The following is a 21,304-nucleotide window of genomic DNA, read 5'->3' on the forward strand; positions in this document are numbered from 1 at the left end:
TTGAGTACCTCTATTCGATTTCGTTAGGAGAATTTAATATTATCGTAAAGCCTTGCGTAACCAGCGGTGTGAGCGACCGAATCGATTGCACGAGTTCCAGTAGTATAGTATGTATATCTGGGATTATAAATGATACCGCCTGACACTCTTCCATATCTTCTCAGACTCGAGGGCTGAGCAGTCCCGAAGGGGGGGCGAAGACAATCGAGGATGCGCAAATTCGGGGGAGGAACAAATGGTATCATCTAATCCCAGATATGCTACTCACGTTCCCGTCGTAAAATAAGACCTCATTCATTCATTCATTCTATTGGTTGGTAATGACACCACTTCTCGTCTATTGGTCAGAATAGCTTCATTTGTATCTGTACTAATCATTAATCGAGTATAAATACGGTCGTACGGTCGCACGTCGGCCGACTACTATACCCTTAGCCCAGTTATCCGGGTCTCGAGTAATTAGCATAAGAATCACATGCAAGTACCTTTTAGATGTCATGACGATCTACTGTACGCTATAGTATAATACATTTGTTTACACATCGTTAATTGTTGTTAACTCAGAGGTACGAATCATGGTCCAGTTGAGTAGCATTTATGTTTTCTACTTCAGAATGCTAAACAAAACAAATTTTAGCTAAATAACTTTCTACACTGGCAAACACACACACACGCACGCACGCACGCACACACTCACACACACACACACACACACACACACACACACACACACACACTGACACGCACACGCACGCACGCACGTACGCACACACGCGTGCGCGCACACACACACACACACACTGACACGCACACGCGCACACGCACGCACGCACACACACACACACGCGCGCACACGCGCGCACACGCACGCACACACACACACACACACACACGCGCACACGCACGCACACACACGCGCGCGCGCGCGCATGCACGCACACGCATTCACGCACGCACGCATGCACGTACACACAAACAAATATGAACTCTTGTAGATTAGCGAGTACATCATAGCACATTACTATAGCGCATTGTGAATAGTTAAACAGTTGTAGTATAACATCCATTACGAAATCAATGAGCGAACAGAATATCAAGTACGCAAAAATGCTAAAATCCCATCGAGAGCAACAACCAGCAACAGTCAAGTTCGCGATATCATCTACACGCACATTTCACACTAACTCGTCTACACTCCTAACAATCAATCAAAGCTGACCGACGCATTGTGTATACATACGACTCACTAAAAATACTAAAACTTAATAGAAAGTACACATTTGGTACACCAAATTATTACGGTCTTCACCAGGTTCACATTCACGTGTTACCAACGGCTGATGCACGTTCTCGTATCTTTCATTACTCCTCTGGCTCCCTCTAGAGCATGATCCGCGTCTTGGCGAGAGTAGACGCTAGCGGGAACACAATTCTTCGAGTCTGGATAGCGCGTGTCAACGTAGTAATTGTCGTCAACCATTACAGCATACCGTTTCAGACTACTAGGACATCCGGGTAAGTCGCCGGCTCCCAAAAAGAAGCCAATATTGTGTTTTCGCCGACGATCCGCTGGAATGCCCTGACGGATATACAGCAGTCCTTTCAAGGCTTTCTCCACCACTTCGTGGCAGAAAAAGCAAACGGCAGCGTACCTACGTTGATCATCGGACCACGCAGAAATCAATGTCTCCGCGACGCTGAGATCTGCCTCGGCTTGTTCCACAAACATGACACCTACATGTCTGTTAGGACATAAATCTGTCTCACTATAACCAAAGTTGTTGAAACTCTGACGATGACTAGAGTTAGGATGATAGGTTGGAAATGTTTGGTTGCGGCTGCGTGAATGAGACGACCGAAAACGTCTGCGGTGTCTCCTGGCGTAGGAGTTCCAAGTTGAGTAGTACGCACGATACGAACCACCCCAGAAAGGAGAGCCACCTTCAGAAGAAATATCGCCTCCTCTCTCAAGACGTTCGATTTCGTTCAACAAAAACTTGAACACCTCTTCCGCATCCGGATCGTCCGTCTTGTCAGGATGCCACTCTAGGTACATTCGTCGAATTGCCCTTTTTCTATCAGACTCGGAAAGTTTCCATATCTCTTCCAATTGTCGACGGACCAAATCCTTCTTGTCTTGCAGCGTTTGCGGAATTTCAGAATCCGCAGCGGAGTCATTACTTGGTTGAGAATCGTCCCTCAAAACCATACTAACTTCGTCATTTAACTTTGTGTCCATAACAATGGCATACAGTGAAAGCACGCTGACCACTACGGGCTCTTCTCTTCCGATATCAATGCCATAGTGTGTAAGCAGCTCCGACTCCATCTCGTCGTCGCTGCATGCTCTATAAAGAATGACGGCATAAACAAAACGGTCGTCGTCTAGCTCGTACGCTACCCACTCGTCTAAGTTGAACCTGTAACCGAGAGGTGATTGACGGAGAAGTGCAAGATGGTCGGGAATGACTTCCATACCGGGGTGAAACGAAAAACAGCGTGGACTATCTTCAAAATCTTCAAGATCATATTCGTAAGGAATGCCGACATCCCTCAGGAAGTCTGGTATTAAATGTGAATGTTGGCAAGATACAATAACGAGCAACTTCATTTCAGGGAGTTCTGTTTGAAGTAATATCTGCAGCTCAGAAACGATTGAGCTACACAGTTTGATCCTCCCTTTCTCCATTAATGAATTTGCTTCAACATACAAAGTGGCTTCTGAACGCGATCGTTCAAGAAAGCAGCACTTCCGGCTACCCTCCAGCTTTAATACCTTGCCGTCTATTATTGTACGTAAGCAAGTCCGAATCTCTGGCACACACTTAACATGAAAATGATTCTTGAGTAAATCGAGACCGCGTTCCAACGTTTCCGAAATCGTCGGCTCATTTCTGAACCAAATATAAATACTGCAAACTCCATGAACAAAGTAGCTAGAAGTCAAATGAGCTTCATACTTGGCAGCCACAGCGCTTACGTCCTCTTCTGCACACTCGTCTGTAACACTTAAACAGCACTCAGGATCCAAAATTTCTTCAGTCAACTGCGACAGATTGCATGGTCTTAGAGTTTCTGGAAGAAGATCGACAGTTTCTTTAGAGAGAGACGAAAGACCACAAAGTCTCAGATCTATCAAGAACCGCAAAAGAAGACCATCAACATGTTTCTCCAAATGAAAGTGATCCAAATATACAAGCCTTTCAGATGACGTTAGTACCATCTCACGACTTGGCAAAAAAAGCGACCGAAGAGCCTTCTCAATGTCGGCTGGAGAAATCGTCTTAAGAGACACTTGAGACTTTAAGGTCGTAAACAACAGTTTTACAAGAGGCTTCAACATCTGTACATCTCCGGGTAAGTTGACCTCACTGTCTTGATACCGTTCATGCATTGCCTCCAAAATCCTAGCACAATGAAATACCCGTACTTCTTCATCCACTCCAATTCGTTTCAGCAAATGCTCGTAGGCTAACAAATAACGAGGACAGCGAAAAAGATAAGGATGAAATGTGCTACCAGTAGAAATAACCACTTGATAAGGTTTGACAAACATCTGTTGATCAGGCAAGAAGATACATTGACTTGCAGTTAAGAGCTCAACTATGTTTCGAGCGTCAGTATTAAGATTGTTTGTAAAACATACACTACTACGCAGATCAGTAAAAGGCGACAGCTCTGTTACAGAAGTGGGAATAAACGTAGCCAAATGACGGAATATCGACGACAAAATGTCTACCATACATGAAACAGTTTCCTTTCGCGTCTCTTTCTCGGGTTGAATGTTTCGTCTTACTGTCTCAATCAGAAAGCTAAAATGAGTGAGCACCGATGTAACACTGGGAGCCATTTGAATACGAAGACCTCGGCAAAGAACGTCAAGATTATTGACAGGATACACCAAACGAGGTTTGTTCACCAAAGCCTCTGCAGTCCAACAAAGTTTTTCATTGTCTAAAGTAAATTTGACTCCTTCCCTATAGCTGGTTGCGTAGTTCGATGCCTTGTGACGTTTGTAGAACGGCAAAGCAAGTTCTTCCAACTTCCTGCTGCTAACTGCAACCGACGGAATAAACCGAATCTTGGCGACACTTGCCAAGAATTTATCTTTCCAAAACATCTGCATACTGTCAGCAAGATGAGCCACCATCACATCAGATTTCATCCTCCATTTCTGGTAGTTGATCGGTTCCTTTCCTGTAAACTTCCAAGTTAACGTTTCGTTCTCTAATAACTCTGCAAACTGTAAGAATTCTGCAGTAGAACAAACAGTCCTCAGTCCTAATTTGACAAGAAATTGTAACCATTGTGATACATCCTCTACAGAAAGAATAGACTTTGGAGATGTAGGAGGAAACTTCTCTTTCGGTATCATCATAGCAAAGACTTGAACAGAAGGATGATAAAAGTCTGCAACTTTGCTAGGTACACCTTGAAGGTCAAAGCAAGGTGTATCGCGTAAAGGTTTAATAAGGTCCGTATTTTTATCGACAGATAGCTTCATCAGTGAAAAAAGATGTTCTACACGAACGCTTTGAGGCATTAGATAAAAGCAAGGTAAAATGTAATCAACGTAGATATCAACTGCTTCCTTTCTGTGCAAACCGATTTTGCTGTAAAGATCCTTAAGTGGAAGCTTGTACTTGAGGAAAGTACATAATGCTTTTGCCATCCAAATATCACTTCCAGCAGAGATCAAATCTGTTGGCAAAGTACACGCATCACGGTATGTTGGTACGGACACCAGGTTACCTTCTAACGTCTCAAACAAATGCATCTTTCTTAGTTCACCAAAACCGAACGGGTCCATAGAGTTGATATTGCTCTGAAAATACTTGAGGATTGTCTCTGCATCAATCACTGAAGTTGCTTCACGACATCGGTTATTAAACAGATATCGGACAGCTTTCACAACAGAGTCGACATCGTCAATATCTGCAAAATGTTGTACTAGTTTCTCTAATTGCTCTGATGCAAATCTGTATGCCCCTCTAATAAAATCGTCCACTTCGACAGCACCAACTTTCAACAAAGATTGACACACGTCTGCAAACGGTCTAGGCGGTTTCCTTTGTAGTGACCAAAATACAGTGTTTGACAAACAGAACGGAACCAAGAGACTACCATTGCCCGCCGAAATAATCGGTAGATCTTTCAAACACTCAATAAAGTTGCTCAAATTTGTGCCTTTCCTTAAATAAGACCACAACGTCGTGATCCACTTCTTATCTGGACCAACGGCTTGATTCCACTCTTTGTATTGATCACTAACCAACCAGTCAGGAGGAAACACGCCTTGAGTTGGCAAATACTGAGCCAAATCACTTGGGCTTAGTTTCTTCAAAACGGGATCTTGCGAACTTTGTAACGTACTGATGAGTTGACCATGCACAAACAGATCAAGCGACCTAGGTAACAGATCACTGTCACGAGAGACAAATACAGGCGAAGACGTGGAAAACTCTCGCAATTTCCCGTCAGCAGTAACAAGAAGAGGAAGACCACTCAGATCTAGATATCTTTTCCCACGATTCGCATCCTCAATCGCATCAGGCTCAGTCGGTTTCAGCACATAATCAAGTAACAATTTCGCAGCGCTGTAACTCTTCAAAATTGTTTCTTCTAGACTTCCAAGTTGAAGGAGACAGCAGGAACCAGCAGTTCCATGACTTTTTAAAAACAGACGAACTGCTTCACAGTTCACAAACTCAACACTTGCGTCCTCCTTAGCATTCAGAATGGCACTACGCACAAAATACGGTGAAAGGACGAGAAGAAACCCACATCGCAATAAAATTAATTCAAGTGCATAATCATGTTCAGCTTTGAACATCCAACGGGAAAAGTACCCCGTCAACAAACCAACTTCCGTTTTCTTACCAATTTCAACCCACTTGACAAACATGATTTTATCATCGCTAGCCTCTGTTGGAAAAATCTCCTTCAAACTCTTCTTCTCATCTTCAGGCGTTCTCCTCATATATTCACGAAAAGAATATGCAGGCTGTCCGGTGTAAGGTAGAAGAGGGCAATTGTGTTCGGAAAGGTACACGTACAATTCTTTACGTAGCAAATCCACATAGGAACCTTCAGTACAATTATCAAGATTCATGGGTAGCAAGTGATGGAACCATTCCAGATCTTTGCGTAAACATGCATGTGTGTAGACGTGACCTTCATTCAAAGCCACGTAGTCCCGAGCTTTTAACAAAAATTGAGCGTATGCTGGAGCCAAAACAAATTTGATAAGATCTTTGTTCCATTTCTGTTTAGCGGACCCAACAGAGCATCCAGAATCAGACCACAAATCACGTCTCGTTGAATCCAAAGCAAAATGACCGTTTATCTGAACAGGAAGATTCCAGCACACCGGAAGAGGTAAAAAACAAAACAAATTTGTCTGTGAAAATGCAAGGTTCTGTCCTATCGGAGCGGCTATTCCTACACGAGGCAGCAATGCCATCCTACTGCCTTCTCCGATAGCCTTGAAGTCGTCTTGATGTGGTACTCCAATGGAATGATGAACTAACCACCGGCCTTCCATTGGTGTGTTTCTTTTAGGAAAAAAGTGGGGATCCTTCACAGATGTGTGTATTTTGAGTTCATAAACCGCCGCATAGTGGGAAATGTCGGCTGTTGCCTTATCTTTACTCTCTGCTATCACCATTGACATTCTCTGACGTTCGTCTTCAGCCTCAGACGAAAGATTAGCTTTTACCTCACATAACCTAGTGACTTTAGAAGTTGCAGAGATGGAAGTCATCTTGATACAAGTAACGTTATTGAGAAACAGTAACATGCTCGGTGCACTTTGCTTAAACACGTACATCAGCGTCTCTACACGTTTACTGTCGAATACGCATTGACTAATAAGCGACAGCTCTGCCACTTCCTTTGTTCGTAACGGCAACCTAAACAGAGTTCCACCTTCCAATGTTATTTCATCAAATGATTTGTAGCAATCCCAAATATCACAAAACTGACTCCAAAATGTCTCATCTGTATCATACAATCTTCCAGGTTTCTCTTTAGTTGCTCCAAGAGCATAACGACAATGAGGATCCAACACACAAAATGTCTTGTTGTCAGAAAGAAAAGATGGACAATCAGTCAAATGATAGACAGCATTGAAACCTATTCCATATTGTCCAGTCAGTGATGGATCATCACCTTTACTACCTCTTCCAAGATTCTGAATTCCTTCGATGTCTGCATCCGTAAACGGTCGATTGTTATACACACAGATGGCAGGACCTTGTAATGTCTTCCACTCATCCGTAAATATACGTTTCGTCTTGTGTTGCCTTTGATCGAAAATAATATGTATTTCCGTCGCCTTGGCATCGTCAGCGTTTTGAAGAAGTTCTTTCAGTATCCCGTCGTCAGCTGGATAACCCTCTAAAATGTTTTGAAGACGCTTGGTAAGAGGCTCACTCTGACCAAATGGCCTGCCAGGTATATCTCGAGCGTAACCGTCAAGCACTTTCTCTCTCACTAATTTTACTCCGAGCCCTTCCGCGGTGGCGCGAGGCACACAGTTGTGCACGTACACGTTCATTTCTGTTAGCGCATGATCCATCCAAGGAGCATCATTGTATGCCAACTGAGAAGCTGGAATTAAACGCTCGTCTTTAGATAAGAGAGGGACCTCCAAACTTCCTCTAAATGTCTCCAACTCACTCATGTCACTAAACTCAGGAATAAAAAGCTGTTTAACGTACTTGACGAGTGACTGCGGCAGCCGTTCTCCTCTCACTTTTCCATAAATTTGTTGCAGTGCAACAACAAAATCTCTGGATTGAAACGTTCTTCGCACTCCAGTAGCTTCTAGCAATTTCTTCATATGTGAAAGTTCACTAGGAACCTTAGAAAGGTAAGGTGGCGCGCTCTTACTCCACTGAAAAGCCAACTGACACGGCTTCATTTCGTAACCTCCAACAACAATCCACGCCTTGTCCTCCAGTGCACGCACAATCGCCTCTGCTTCGTTACCATTGTGTCTGCGCTGCAACTCTTTATACAATTTGTCAATGGCTTTTATGAACACCGACGAATTATCCCGAGCCTGTTGTAGATCGTTAATGAGCATATCCAATTGTTTGACCAACATTGACAAAGGAGGTAAAGACCTGATACCTAGCACAGTCCCCGCTGCAGAAGAAGAAATTTGAAGAAAATCGTCGATAATAAATGCTTGAGAGCCGACTATGTATCTGCACTTCCAACTATAACCTTCTGCAGGAGTAACTAGTTTCCGATTAGGATGTTGATCCGCGTACCATGCTATTGGGTAATCACTCGGACATCCCTCTACGAACAGAAATGGTGTATTCCTAAGATGGGTCAATTGCGTATCTGAACACTTCTCCCGATTCCCACACAATTTAGTCATAAGCTTGATCAGAGCTCTAATTCTCCGCTTCGCTCGTTCATGATTACCTCTCTCTAACGCTTCCACAGTTGCACTTCTCTCTACGACGTCATTCCAAGTAAAACATCCAGTAGATCTCATTCCTAATTTCCTTAAACCACCAGTTAATTCGTCTCTCTCACACAATCCCTTCACTGGAAACTTACGTTCATCTTCCTCAAATAACTCGGATTCCACACACTTGGGATCAATCATAGCTGATGCAACACGTAGCACTTGGCCATCCGGACCACAAGGAAACAAAGCTAAGCTTCTCAAACACGGAATAAGATGATCAGTGATGAAGACACGGGTCAACAGAGTCTTCAACAAATCGTCCCTAATCTGAAAATCCAATTCTTGTAAGTGAGGTGCAAACCATTGTGAAACAAAATTCTCTTCATCAACAGTTAGACTTTGCATTGACCTATAGTTTGCTTTGTGAAGACCTTTCAACACATGATTTGGCAACTCTACGTACCTTGGACAAACTTGTTTCATAATTTGCTGTGCGTGTGGCAAAACTTCACACACAGAATTAGACAAAATCACACAATCACGCAAAGAAATCCACTTAAAACCATTGTTGCTTGTGCTACAAAATATTCTTTCGCTTCCTTTCACAACTTCTTCATAGAACTGATCAGCTAAAGTGTGCCAGGCAGCATGACGGCGATTCGCTTGATTGGGCCACAAATTGTAATAACGAGATGAATTAACATCAGCCTCTTCTCTGCATTCTAGTAACTCAGACAAATGCTTCAACATGGAGATGTAAGACTGAACCAGACAATCATTGATCAGCTTCTCGTTCCACGCTGCTTCGACATCTGTTTTGCCTCCCACTCGTGTTTCCTCTGTGCCGTGCCACCAGATACCCCGACGGTTAGATAGTACAGCAAACGTGCCATTGACGTGTACAGACAAACCCGTTCTTTCTGAAAGAGGGAGAAAACAGAACGTTTCTCCATCTATAGCACAAGGTATACAATCCACCTGCAATTCAATTGCAACGCCAGCAAACGGAACAAATCCACGTTCACGACCACCGTGTTTCATCGAAAATTGAAATGCATCACCTTTGCCGCCTTCTGAGCACACCAACCAGTTTGCACTATGCACCTCGTCTGTATGAAAGTTACGCCATTTGATTGCACAAGTTGACGAACAACCAGCAGTATTTTCAAAACGTCCTCGTTCTACTTGACTACATATAGACGACAACAATTCCTGATGAGACAAAAGACTGCTAGATGCCTCTGCTCCTGCTTGGACAGACAAAATCTGTCTCATGTCTGAAGGACTGACTGCGTCTGACTTCAACTCAAACACTTCAACCGACTGGACATGTTGAAGGAAAATTAGCAGCTTTCCGCACACTTCTTGCAATGCTCGCAATGACGCTTTAACTCGATCTTCATCATATGCTTCATTCTTTATTTCATTCACAGCAGCTTGCTCGTTAGTTCGAAAAGGAAAGCGAAATAGAGTTCCATTAAACTCAGAGCGTTCTACCAAGTTGCACCCAAAGACATCAACATAAGGTTGAAACTGATCAGGAAATCGCTGGCCAATGGGTCTTTGTACAAAGTCAATTTTGATACCAGGCTGAGACGGGTTTCTGATGTGATTTCCGAGATGACTCTTGTGAGGATCAAATATAACCACATATCGACGACTGACAAAACTAGGCACATCAGTTATATGATAGACAGATGTGAAACCCAATCCAAATCGTCCAATCTTTTCTAGTTTTGATTGTTTCGTAGCAGCAGCCAACTTTGAGATATTGACGAAATCCTCGTCTGAGAACACAGAGTCGTTGAAAGCCCACAAGGCAGGTCCATGACATTTCCTCATTCCTGGAGCAAGCAATGAACTTTTAAATTGATCGTGTTCTCTCCAATCTACAAGAAACTTGACGCTCGTTGCTTCAGCGTCATCAGCATTTTGAAGCAATTCTTTGAATATTCCAGCGTCGTCTTTGTATTCTTTCAAAATATTCTTCAGTCTTAGAGTCAGCGACTCATGGGGTCCCAACTGTTCGAAAGGTAGCTCCTCAGATGGGGCCAGACGATTGCTAAGAGATGGCACACCTAATTTGTAAGCAGTATCAGAAGAGACCTGCTTGTGAATAAGGCGATAATCTGCAACTTCTAAGTCATCACTACGACGAAGCCATTCAGCATCACAATACATCAATTCTGAGCAAGGACACAATTCTAGAACATTGTCTTCCCTGTCCACGGGAACAAGCAGGTCTTGTTGAAGGTTCCGAGAAAGGATTGATCCATCTCTAGTCAACCAGTTGAGAATTGCTATTGTCAGTTCTAAGTCACGTCCCCTCTTCTTGGGCTCCACTTGGATAGTAGAACTATCATAAAACGCTTTCATTGAAGGTAAAACACACAGAATGTCTTCTTTTCCAAACTTTGATTTCATTCCACTTGTCTTGAGAAGTGGACTACAAGCATTCAAATGAGGATACTGCCCAATCTCATAAAGCCATGGCTCAAGTGAAACGGGAAAGGCGCTGGAAACAGCCAATTGTTCAGGACGTATAAATCCTTGTGATCCATTCAACCACACCCAGTCGGCGGGTGCAGACTTGAGACCGTCTAAAATAACTGTTGCAAACGAGCTACTGAAAGCACATCCCAGTGTACTGAAGACTTCTTGAAGCATTCTGTCAAACTTTTCTCGCCCACTTTCTTCAATTGATTTTGCTTTCCACAGCTTGTGAGCTACAATTAGTTGTTTGATTACTGCCTCATACATGGTACTCAAGGAAGCGCATGAAAGAAACTTGACTATACTTGGAGATATAACCGATGCATAATCAAGGATAGCCAACTGAGTTCCAACTGTTAACTGAAGCCTTTCTGAGCTGAGGTCATCAGACGGCACAACAACAACACCAGGCAAGCAAGTTGGACTAGAACTAGCCCACGGCATACCAAATGGCATAATAGAAGAACTGTGTTCAATGACTGGCATCCAGTCTACAGTAGCCAACGCCTGCGAACACGTCATCCAACCATGTCTGTATGTTTGTGTCGATAAGAGTCGTTGAGCCCAAGCCTCTGTATGCAGTACTTCCAGTAGTGTTTTTCCCATCGACTTACTTTTCTTTGCAGCAATACGTTCAGCCAAAGCATACAGTTCGTTTGCACTAATATCACTCAGTTTTCGAAGACCAACATATTGATGCAGCAATTCACCATATTTGCTGTTCATGGCAAAAGAGCCAACAGCAAAGACACACTGATCTCCATATAATTCAAAAACATGGCGCTCACTTGAGTTGAAAACTGCATTAGGAGCTTTCAGTTGACCATCACCAGTTCGAACAAAAGCAAGCGATGCCATAGTCTGACGAGCGTTACTGCTCATAATGTAAATGTTGTCCAAACAAAACTTGATTAGGTTCTCTTTGGCATCCATTGAATACCTTTCAAACTGATTAAAGACAAACTTGATCATAACTTCTTCGAGAGTAAGCTCAAAATAATTGAAGTTCTTGGAAAAGTACTGTAGTATCAGCCTTGACGCCAAATTAGGGCTGGCAACCAGATTTGCAACAATGGGAAGAGTCTCCTCAAGGTTAACCGGAGCCACTTGACTGCAATGAGACAAAGATACAAGATTCTGTCCACCCCATACACGAAACACAGGAAGAGATTTTAGAACATCAATTTCAGCACGTGAAGGATGGCAAACTTGAAGAGCAGAAGAAACAACACTCATCAGTTCACGCTTCTGCGCAAGAGCCAACGATTGGTACTTGGAAGAAGAAACGCCTGCTCGAGAGATGCATGTAAGTATTTGCACTGGCTTGCAGATGTAGTTATATACATGACTGCAAGACACAAGGTAGCTAGATGGTTGGTACAAAACTGTACAACCCAAACTTTCCAATCCTTTTGCCAACTCCTTGCTAATCCGTACGTCGACACCAGGTACTTCAGCAAAAAGTGCAGGAAGAGGTGCAAGCTTCATGAGATTCTTCACCCCACTTGTTGAAGTAACTGGAATAATATACCCGTACATGTGCTCAAACTTACTTAGTGGAATGTTGAACGTGTTTCGATTGATCCAACCCCACAGTTCTTCTAGCCAGCCATCAGTTAATCTTCCATTGACTGTATGAGGTCTTGGAATCACAGCTCCACACCCATGCCTCCACACTGATGACAACACTTCTGATATGAGAGGTGGAACGTCACTAAGTTGGATGTTCTTCAGTTGTGTATGACTTGTGGTAGCAACATCTTTCAAGATGGTACAAACACCCCTGTCGATATCCTGATCCAAGAACTTTCCATCTTGACCAGGAAACAATGACCTTGGACATGATGACGATTCAAGATATACTGCTGAATAACCTTGATATGAGAATGATGTAAACGTTCCGTCAGCTAATGGTAGTAGATGTAAGCCGACCAAACTGTTAAACCTATGATCACTCAATACATACTTCAACAATCGGATTTTATTGTGTGGTTGCATATTCTGATAACGATTGCTTTTTTTCAGTTCAACTCTGACCACCTCAGGACATATTCGCTTGCAACTCACTCCATAGTCACTTTCTATTCTAGCTAAACAAGATACAACATTGGTAGCAGGAAATGTAACTTTGTGACCGATTCTCTTCATTTCTTCAATTGCAACTGATTCATCTACACTCAATGTGTTTCCGGCATTGTTGCAAACTAACACATCTCCAACACGTTCCCAAGAGATCCCCGATGCACTCTCACCATGCAATACTTTCAGCTTTGAAAGAGAGCTTAGAAGAGATGGCACAACATACAGTGACCAATGATACTGGACATTCTCGATGTCAGGCCACATGGCATAAATATCTGTCACAGAAACAACTTTGCGATCGAGTTCAATGGCATGTTGAATCAGAGAGGTGTAAGCCAGTGCTATCAACTGCTCAACTAGCAGACGATTCCATTCTGCCTTTTCATCTTTTGTTCTGTCTTCTGCCGGCCATTTGAGGCTTCTGCGATTATCAGCCACACTGAATGAACCATGAACATGCGCAGGCAGACCACTATTACTATCTGCATCATCACTGGGTGGCAATGGAAGAAAACAGAAGATTCTTCCCAAGTTTTCCCCATGTTTGGTTTTGCCACCAATTGGAACAGCAAGTCCCACCCAGGGAATTTGTGCCAATTTGGCTGCCATCGAATGCACTTCAGGGTTTGTCGTGCTGATGTAATTTTCGACTAACCACTGTTGAGTGATAGTAACTTGTTGCAATGTGCACGTAATACTTGCCTGGTAACATCTAGACAAAACAAATCCTGATTTCACTCTTCCATCAGCTCTAGTTGCTGCCGATATACTGCTCAAAATACTTTCCCTTTCCCTATGAACGACTGCTCTTGCTGGTTCTGACAAACACACTTTAAAAACTTCGCAAGCAGCTGGTTTGCCAGGCAGCCACTCATAGATGGATATCATTTCCACTGTCTTGAGAAACAGCAAGACAAGATGAGCATCAGCTTGAAATGACTTAAACAGCTCATGAATTCTTTGTGAAGAAACGACATTGGATGACAGATCTGGTGACGGCTCTTGACGTAAAGGGAATCTGAATAAAGTACCATTGTACTCAGATTGTGACAAATCACAACCAAGAACTTTATATGGACCAAACTGTTCAGCATATTTGGGATTTCTGGCATCACTAAATGAAAATTTTCTCCCAGTTTTACCTTGAAAATGCTTCTGATGAGGATCAAAGAATCCAACAGTGTTACCACTAACAACACTAGGAAGGTCTACAAAACAAAGATATTATTACTGAAATTTGTCAGCCACACTGTTACTACAAGCAAGTCAACACACTAAAATTCCAGGCACTTATACTTCACCCTCTAAGAATGTACAATATATTAGTGTCAAATTACACACTTGTCATCCTGAAATAATTAATCTTATCATTCTTAGTCTCGCGTAGCCAGACCATAACCCCGCCCTCAACATTTGGCAGAGACTATATCATTCTATGCTTGATGACAACCATCCAATGAACAACAAAATAGGAGTTGCAAAAACCTCGTTTGCAAAATATCAGTCATAACTTCATTACACCAAGTCTCGTTATCAGGAGTAGCACTAGGGCCGTGTTTCCACTAGCTGCACCTTAAACTAGTTAGCTTAACACGTTTATAAACTAAACCAGTTCAAGAAAGCAACTGTTTCAACTGGGAACTTGCACATCCGGGAAGTGCAAGACAAACCGTCTTGGCCCACTGTAGTATTCAGCGAGCAAGGCTCGTTTTAAAGTACTGGGCTGCTCTGTCACCGAATCAGAGCAACTGTTTGTTGTCAGCATCTACTACTAAGAATTTGCATGAGTGACCAAGGACACCGTCTTCTCTCTGTGTGTAGCTGCTGATTCTCTCCTTTAGTTAATTAATGACCGTTACATCTTTCAAGGTACTCCTATACCAGCAAAATAGTCAATATCATCAAAACTATGTTGTCAGAATCCATCTAAGCAAGCGTGCACTGTCACACGATAGTTAAACGTAAAACACTTGGCTAAACCTACTACAAACTAGTAAGAAATTGGTTTAGGTTTAGAATATACCATATTTCTTCGAATAGTGGCCGCCCTCGTTTAGAAGCCGCAACTGAAGAGATTTGTTGAAATAGAGGTTGCTCTCGAATCGAGGCCGCACTAGTCTGCCAAGTTACTCACCACGCCCTATCACTTCCTTTGGTGCTCTGCTTCAATTTCATCCTATTACATGCACACCTCTATCAATTATAACATAATAGTCGTGGCATTTACAGCTAAACTACCGTAGTTGACACCTTACAGTGTCCAATTATGTCAATAGAAAGAAACGTGACATCCAGGTACCAACATGTAGAGACTTAAAAACAAAGACCACCCTCGTTTAGAGGCCACAGTTCCCTAACCTTGCCAAAATAGAGGCCGTGGCCACAATTCGAAGAAATACGGTAACTGGTTTAGTGCAGATGGAAAGGGGCAATTCTTAAACCAGTTTAAGCACTAGTGGAAATGTGCCCTAGATGTTAGCTTCCCATGATGACAACCAATGAGGAGACTGTAAGCAGCACAACAAGCTTCTGACACCACTGAACCCAACTGAATTGAATTAAAGAGCATACTAATAGAAGCTGATCTGTACAAGAATCTCCATAAGATAGTGTCAACTGTACATACTGATACAGCAGATAAGTACTGACAATGAGGTACTGTAAATCAACAAATTTCGTAAGCATCTAACTTCTGTAAATTTCATAAGCGATCTCAGGTTTACTAAAGGTAAATGCTTACTATAACAGTGGGTTTTCCAATGTACTCATAATTATCACGTGTCACCGGTGCCAGTCAGATGAACACTGAGATAGAACACATTCATATGGGCTTAGCAATTATTTATGCATGCCAGCGTGGTGCTGTGGTGCTGTGGTTTTGATTTTCTGTTGATTTCCTGTTGATGTTCTACACAGAAGTGCAGAAAAGTGGCTATGTCTAACAAACCCACATTGACAATTAGCTTCTCAAGACTGTCCATGCACTGTAAATGTACACTAAAGGTTCTACAACTTCGGATTTAGTGACATGTTTATGAGCCCCCAAGAGGTGATGTTGTATCCAGTGTCTACTGTGCACGAGGGAAGCAAGTGACCTCGCCGTGAGCTGGGTGTAGTATAATGTAGCCACAATTTTGTACTTCATTATGATCAACGCTTACAAAAGTTTGCTGTTTACAAAATGGCAAATTTGTTCACTTACACAAGTTTTACACTTACAAAATTTTGTTGATTTACAGCAATTAGGTTTGCTTATAAGGCTTCTCTTTGACACAAAATTCAGTTCCTGCCAAAGTACCAGTACTAAAAAATTTTTCCTAGTTTTACATTTTACAGTTTCATAACTAAATTTTCATAGTTTTTATGTTCACACACGCCACTTATAGTACATATACCCATACACAAGCTCTAATTTACAATTGATTAAAGAGACATTTTGGAGATTTGCATTAACGCAACATTTCAGAGACGCGTGCTAATGTACATTTGCAGCAAAAAGCAATGGCAGCATGCGCTGATGGAAGTGACAAGAACTGCAACGCAAAGTTACAGTTGAGTCCAGTTTTATGACAGGGCCCCCTTTGGTGTGTGGTAAAAACAGCTGTTCATACGTGGTCTGTCACACATGAACACAACTAAAAGGATAAAGAGGCGAGCGGTATTTGTCATCCGGATCTGTTTCGGCGTCCACCGCACTTCACCGACTGCTGTCAATGTCACGTGATGCAAATGCGGCAACCAACAATCAAAGGTGTATGCTGGGCACAATTTACTAGCTCATGTGGCCGAAATGTTCCTTTGAGCTACCATTACAATGTTGCACCGATAAGGGTATTCGGCCGATATACCAATAACCGATATCCAAGTAAAAAGAGCCGATACCAATAACCGATATCTGATATAATTATATTTTATAGATAATCATTGATGTTCATGACTTACATGCCTTGCAGTGCATGAATTTGTGTCCCCACTGTTGTGCTATATTAATATCCTAGTAAGTGACAGACCCAAGCAATTCTTACCATATACATGTATACATGTAGCTTAATTAATTAACAGACCTATGGGATACCTGTTAATATGTCTGTGTTTAAGGATGCGTTCAAATACTAGTTCCAGTTCTAGAACTGGAACTGCCAGAGCTGTCAGAACTGTTGGAACCCTTGCTAGCAAACGAACACTTAGAACTGTCAGCAAGTTGAGCATGCGCAAAGGCTCATACCTCCGGTAAGCACAATAAATAGAGTGACGTTTCTACTCCACTAACTTGTTGTAGTCTGCTCGAACATCAGCAGGGATTTCGCTTTCAGTTTTTTGGAGCTGCTCGCCAAGGTCACTGTAATCAGTTCCAAATGTCGTTCCTTCTGCTGTCTGCCAAGCCGATGGTCACCACAAGTATTCATTAGAACCAACAAGAAGGTCCACAACGACCTCAGCAGCTGTTCCTGCCATTTCACTTCAGCAGCCTCCGGGAATTTGAATTTAGGATGTGACAGTTCCAACAATTCCAGCTCGCTAGGCAGAACTGCTAGAACTGTACTGACAGTTCTAGAACTGTCAGAACTACCAATCGAACGCTATAGAACTTTGCTCCCCCACCAATTCCAGTTCTAGAACTAGTATTCGAACGCACCCCTAAATTAGACTCCACACATTTCGATGTATCAAAAAATTTAGTTTTCTCAACATGATTTATCTCCATCCTAACCTGTTAGATGATAGATTGAATTGAATCCAATTCCAAACTTGCCAACTTTCATGGGATCATCTTTCTTCACACTGCGGTATGGTTTCTGGATGCCATCCCAGTCCTCGCGTTCAAACACAGCGTTGTTCTGAGCGTATAGAGCAGGACCTTGATATTTCCTCAGTGATTTCTTCACCAGACGTTCTGTACCGTAAACGTTCTCCCTTGCATCAAGCAAAAATTTCACTTCAGTGGCTCCGGCATCGTCTGCATTCTGTATCAACTCCTGAAATCAGATAGAACAAAGTTAGTCTGTACGTAGAACGATTTGAACGATAAGAACAAACCTTCAAAATCTGTCCTCCTTCGGGATAGCGTTCCAATATATCTTTCAGCAGATGGACCAGCGGCGGCACCTCCTGACCAAAATTTTCTCCTGCATCCTCATCTACTCAAGAAAACCAAACTAAAACATGTAAAATATATTTGCACATGCGCAGTAGACTCTACAGCTGACTGCGGTGGGCGCGGTCGATAAGTTGGCCGACCTGTTCGCCACGAGCATGACAGACCCTATTCGAAACGTCTGCGATGCGAGGTGTTTTATTACGTGTTATACTCTAGCCACAGGATTGGAGTAGTTTGCCCAAGTCTTGACATGCACGTGACTTGAGTTGCGTCATCATGTAAACTAATCATATTAATTAGTACGAGTCGCGTAGGAGTACAGTTGCCAAACCGTGGACACCCTTCAAAGTAATTAGAATAGCTCCGATCAGAAGCCTTACGACAACCTCATTTAGAAACGCAATTTACCCTTGGCCCTTGGTGATCACGCAGGCTCACTCTCCAGTCAGTGGCGTAACTAGGCATGAGGCAGCCGAGGCAGTTGCCTCGGTAAATAAAATGGGTGTGGCGTAGCAAAATTTTGCTAGACGTATCAGTTAGTAGATAACAGAAAAGACCGGGAATTCTGCACGCGGTTACCGAACAGAAGAAGTCCTCTTTCACCACCGTTCTCGCACTTAGCTAGCGCACGTTCGCCGCACCTGAAGCACTTGCCACTCACGTGACTGAGAAACCTAGACGTTAATTAACAAATTTATACAAACTTGCCTCGGTAAAATTTTAATGCTAGTTACGCCCTTGCCAGTCTGTAGCTATTCGTTGAGATATTATTATTATTCAACTAGAACGTGACGTCCTAAAGAGGTTGATATTAACGCTACTATTGCTAATGGTGGACAGCGGCGTTTTCGCACTAAATCAACGATCTATTACGGTAAACAGGACCGGAACTGGAAGCTACGCTTGCAACAAGCTTTTCGTGTCTCGTAGACGTCTAGGCAGTCTGGACAGCACCAGCATTTGCTAGCTAGGTTCTGGCATCTCATCGAACATGGCGCACTCAAAGTGGAACCAATGGCTACAGCCGGGATTGTCGCTGCCTATCCATCCTTCTTTATCTGTCTTTGAGTCTTGGTAGTACGATTGACCGTAACTGCTACAAAAGGAGTCATTCTCGTCGCTGCTTCGACGCTTGAACCAGCCACTCCCATTGCAAACGTTGTCTTGGACTTCCCTGATACTAGGCGAGTTTGTTGACGTTGTAGCTTTTCTTTCTTGCCACTTTCTGTACGGTTTTAACCTTCAGTTTTTTTCTATAAATCAATCTGCAGTGAGAATTTCACCTACATGAGATGGCAGCAGTCGTCTGTCTCTTGTGTTCTGTCCTTGTGTTGGATCTGAGTCCTGTGCTGCAAAGAGATGTGCAAAAAGTGGCTTATCTTTCTCTGCATGGATGTATGTTGAGGTTTAAAGTGCAACTTCCCAGACCCGCCCACTTTTGATTACAAGTTGCTCGATTCTACTAGCCGTTGCTCATAGAGGTGAATAAAGAAATCTGCATGGTACAGTAGAGTAAGGCATAGGCTGTGCAACCAACGTACAACGGTGATTGCTTGCGTTGAATATCTAGCGCTGCACGATTGCTATGATTTCGTATTGGCAGGATAGTCGAGGTTACTGTCTAAACATACGGGAAAAGTGAGAAAACGCGGCGTCAACTGGAAGAGCGTCCTGTCTCGAGAAGGCACGACGCAGTGCTTGCTACTACAACAAACCGCGTCGCGGTTGATGACCAATTCGTTCCGTGGTAAGAAGTGAAACTTCAACTGTCCACCTTTAAGGGGTGTTCACGTTTAGGCGACTTTACCCTATAAATGTGAACGTGGTTTGAAAACACTCTCTTCACTTGGTACCAAATTACTAGCAATTAGGGTACAAACAGGACCGAAAACTATCGCCACGCTTAGAGTTCCCGGATAAGGTGGTGCTTTACGCAGCTAGCCCCTCCCCTTTTTGACTCCCATCTAGAAGATGGTGCATGCAGTACAGTACACCGTACTTTCCTTCTCTGATTGTAATTACGTAGATCATGAGAGAAGATCTTCTCTCTTTAAATGCTTCTGCGTAGATACAAAACGTAGTTCATCTGGGGTTCCGAAACAAACAGCATGCGTTCGCATGATTTCCAAATACAGTTATAATATTTATCTGTAGTTATGTATTAATTTCTACTTGACTCTACAACTGCTATATGTTTGTCTCAAGACACGCTTGTATAGTAATGCGATTTATTAATACAAACTACTGTAGTCTAATAATTAACCATCTAGGCAATGTCATACATGACGTACAGCTCTGTCTACCTTTTGGAGAATGCGGCAATTTGAAGGTAAGTATAGCTACCACAGTGGCATACGTGTATATACTAGAGGTAGACACTGCACAAGAATGACGCTTTAACTCTTTCGATGGCAGCTGCTGACTCATGCATGAGGCTCTAATTGCATTCCACTAACCTTGTTTCAGCACTAATAAAGCGCTTTATCTCTAGGAATGTGATGCAAGAATTTCTTGCATACGATCACGCAGATGACTCCCCTTGATAAATGTCCTCGTTTGAACAAACCTTTTTCTAGACACACACGCGACATGCTAGCAGAATACACGTGCTGGCAATATTTTTCCGCACCCCACAGTAGGTCGTGTGTGCTAGATTGACAAACTTTTGACTCTACGCAGAACCAACTTGCGCAACATTCTTCGTAAACTGCCTATTCGCAAGATGTTCACACTTTCTAGACGTTTCTAGCATAAACGGCCTTTGTTCTTCACTGTTGAGTATCAAGACAAGCAGACCTGCAGAAATCTAAAATCTGTACATCCTTGTTTCCAGTAAACGTGCAGCATCTATTGTTTTAGCTAACAGCCGTAAAAAAGTAGCATGCAGCTACACTATCTAGACATCCTACATCCAACGTCACCCACCTGAACCTGAGTCAGACATTCTGCCTCTCCGCCGCCGTATGTAGTACGTACTCTCGCCTTGATGACAGTAAACTCAGCTGCCAAGCGGGTCTCCTTGAAACAATTGAACACACTAGGATACAAGAAAAGCACAACTGTAGACGCCTGAGTCGAAGGCACTAACACGTGGCACGACGTGTAAGTACAGTTATGAACAACGCATGTGCTAGTATCTGTTGTCTGCTTGTAGTTATCGATATCTGAGGTCAATGGTCATGCGGGGTACGCCCTGAGACGGA

General features: G+C 42.9%; 1 protein-coding gene across 1 annotated transcript; it reads right to left on the reverse strand.

The window, feature by feature from the left end:
• Positions 1-1,054: 1,054 nt before the first annotated feature.
• On the reverse strand, positions 1,055-21,045 carry LOC134179655 (sacsin-like). The gene is made up of 4 exons (XM_062646591.1): positions 21,027-21,045; positions 18,041-18,141; positions 17,715-17,979; positions 1,055-14,211 (listed from the first exon to the last, which is right to left on the reverse strand). Exons 1-4 carry the CDS (start codon positions 21,043-21,045, stop codon positions 1,328-1,330), a joined length of 13,269 nt encoding a protein of 4,422 aa, XP_062502575.1. The 3' UTR covers positions 1,055-1,327.
• Positions 21,046-21,304: the final 259 nt, after the last annotated feature.

The sequence above is a fragment of the Corticium candelabrum genome, chromosome 5, assembly GCF_963422355.1.
Source record: "Corticium candelabrum chromosome 5, ooCorCand1.1, whole genome shotgun sequence".
In the NCBI taxonomy this organism is placed as follows: Eukaryota; Metazoa; Porifera; class Homoscleromorpha; order Homosclerophorida; family Plakinidae; genus Corticium; species Corticium candelabrum.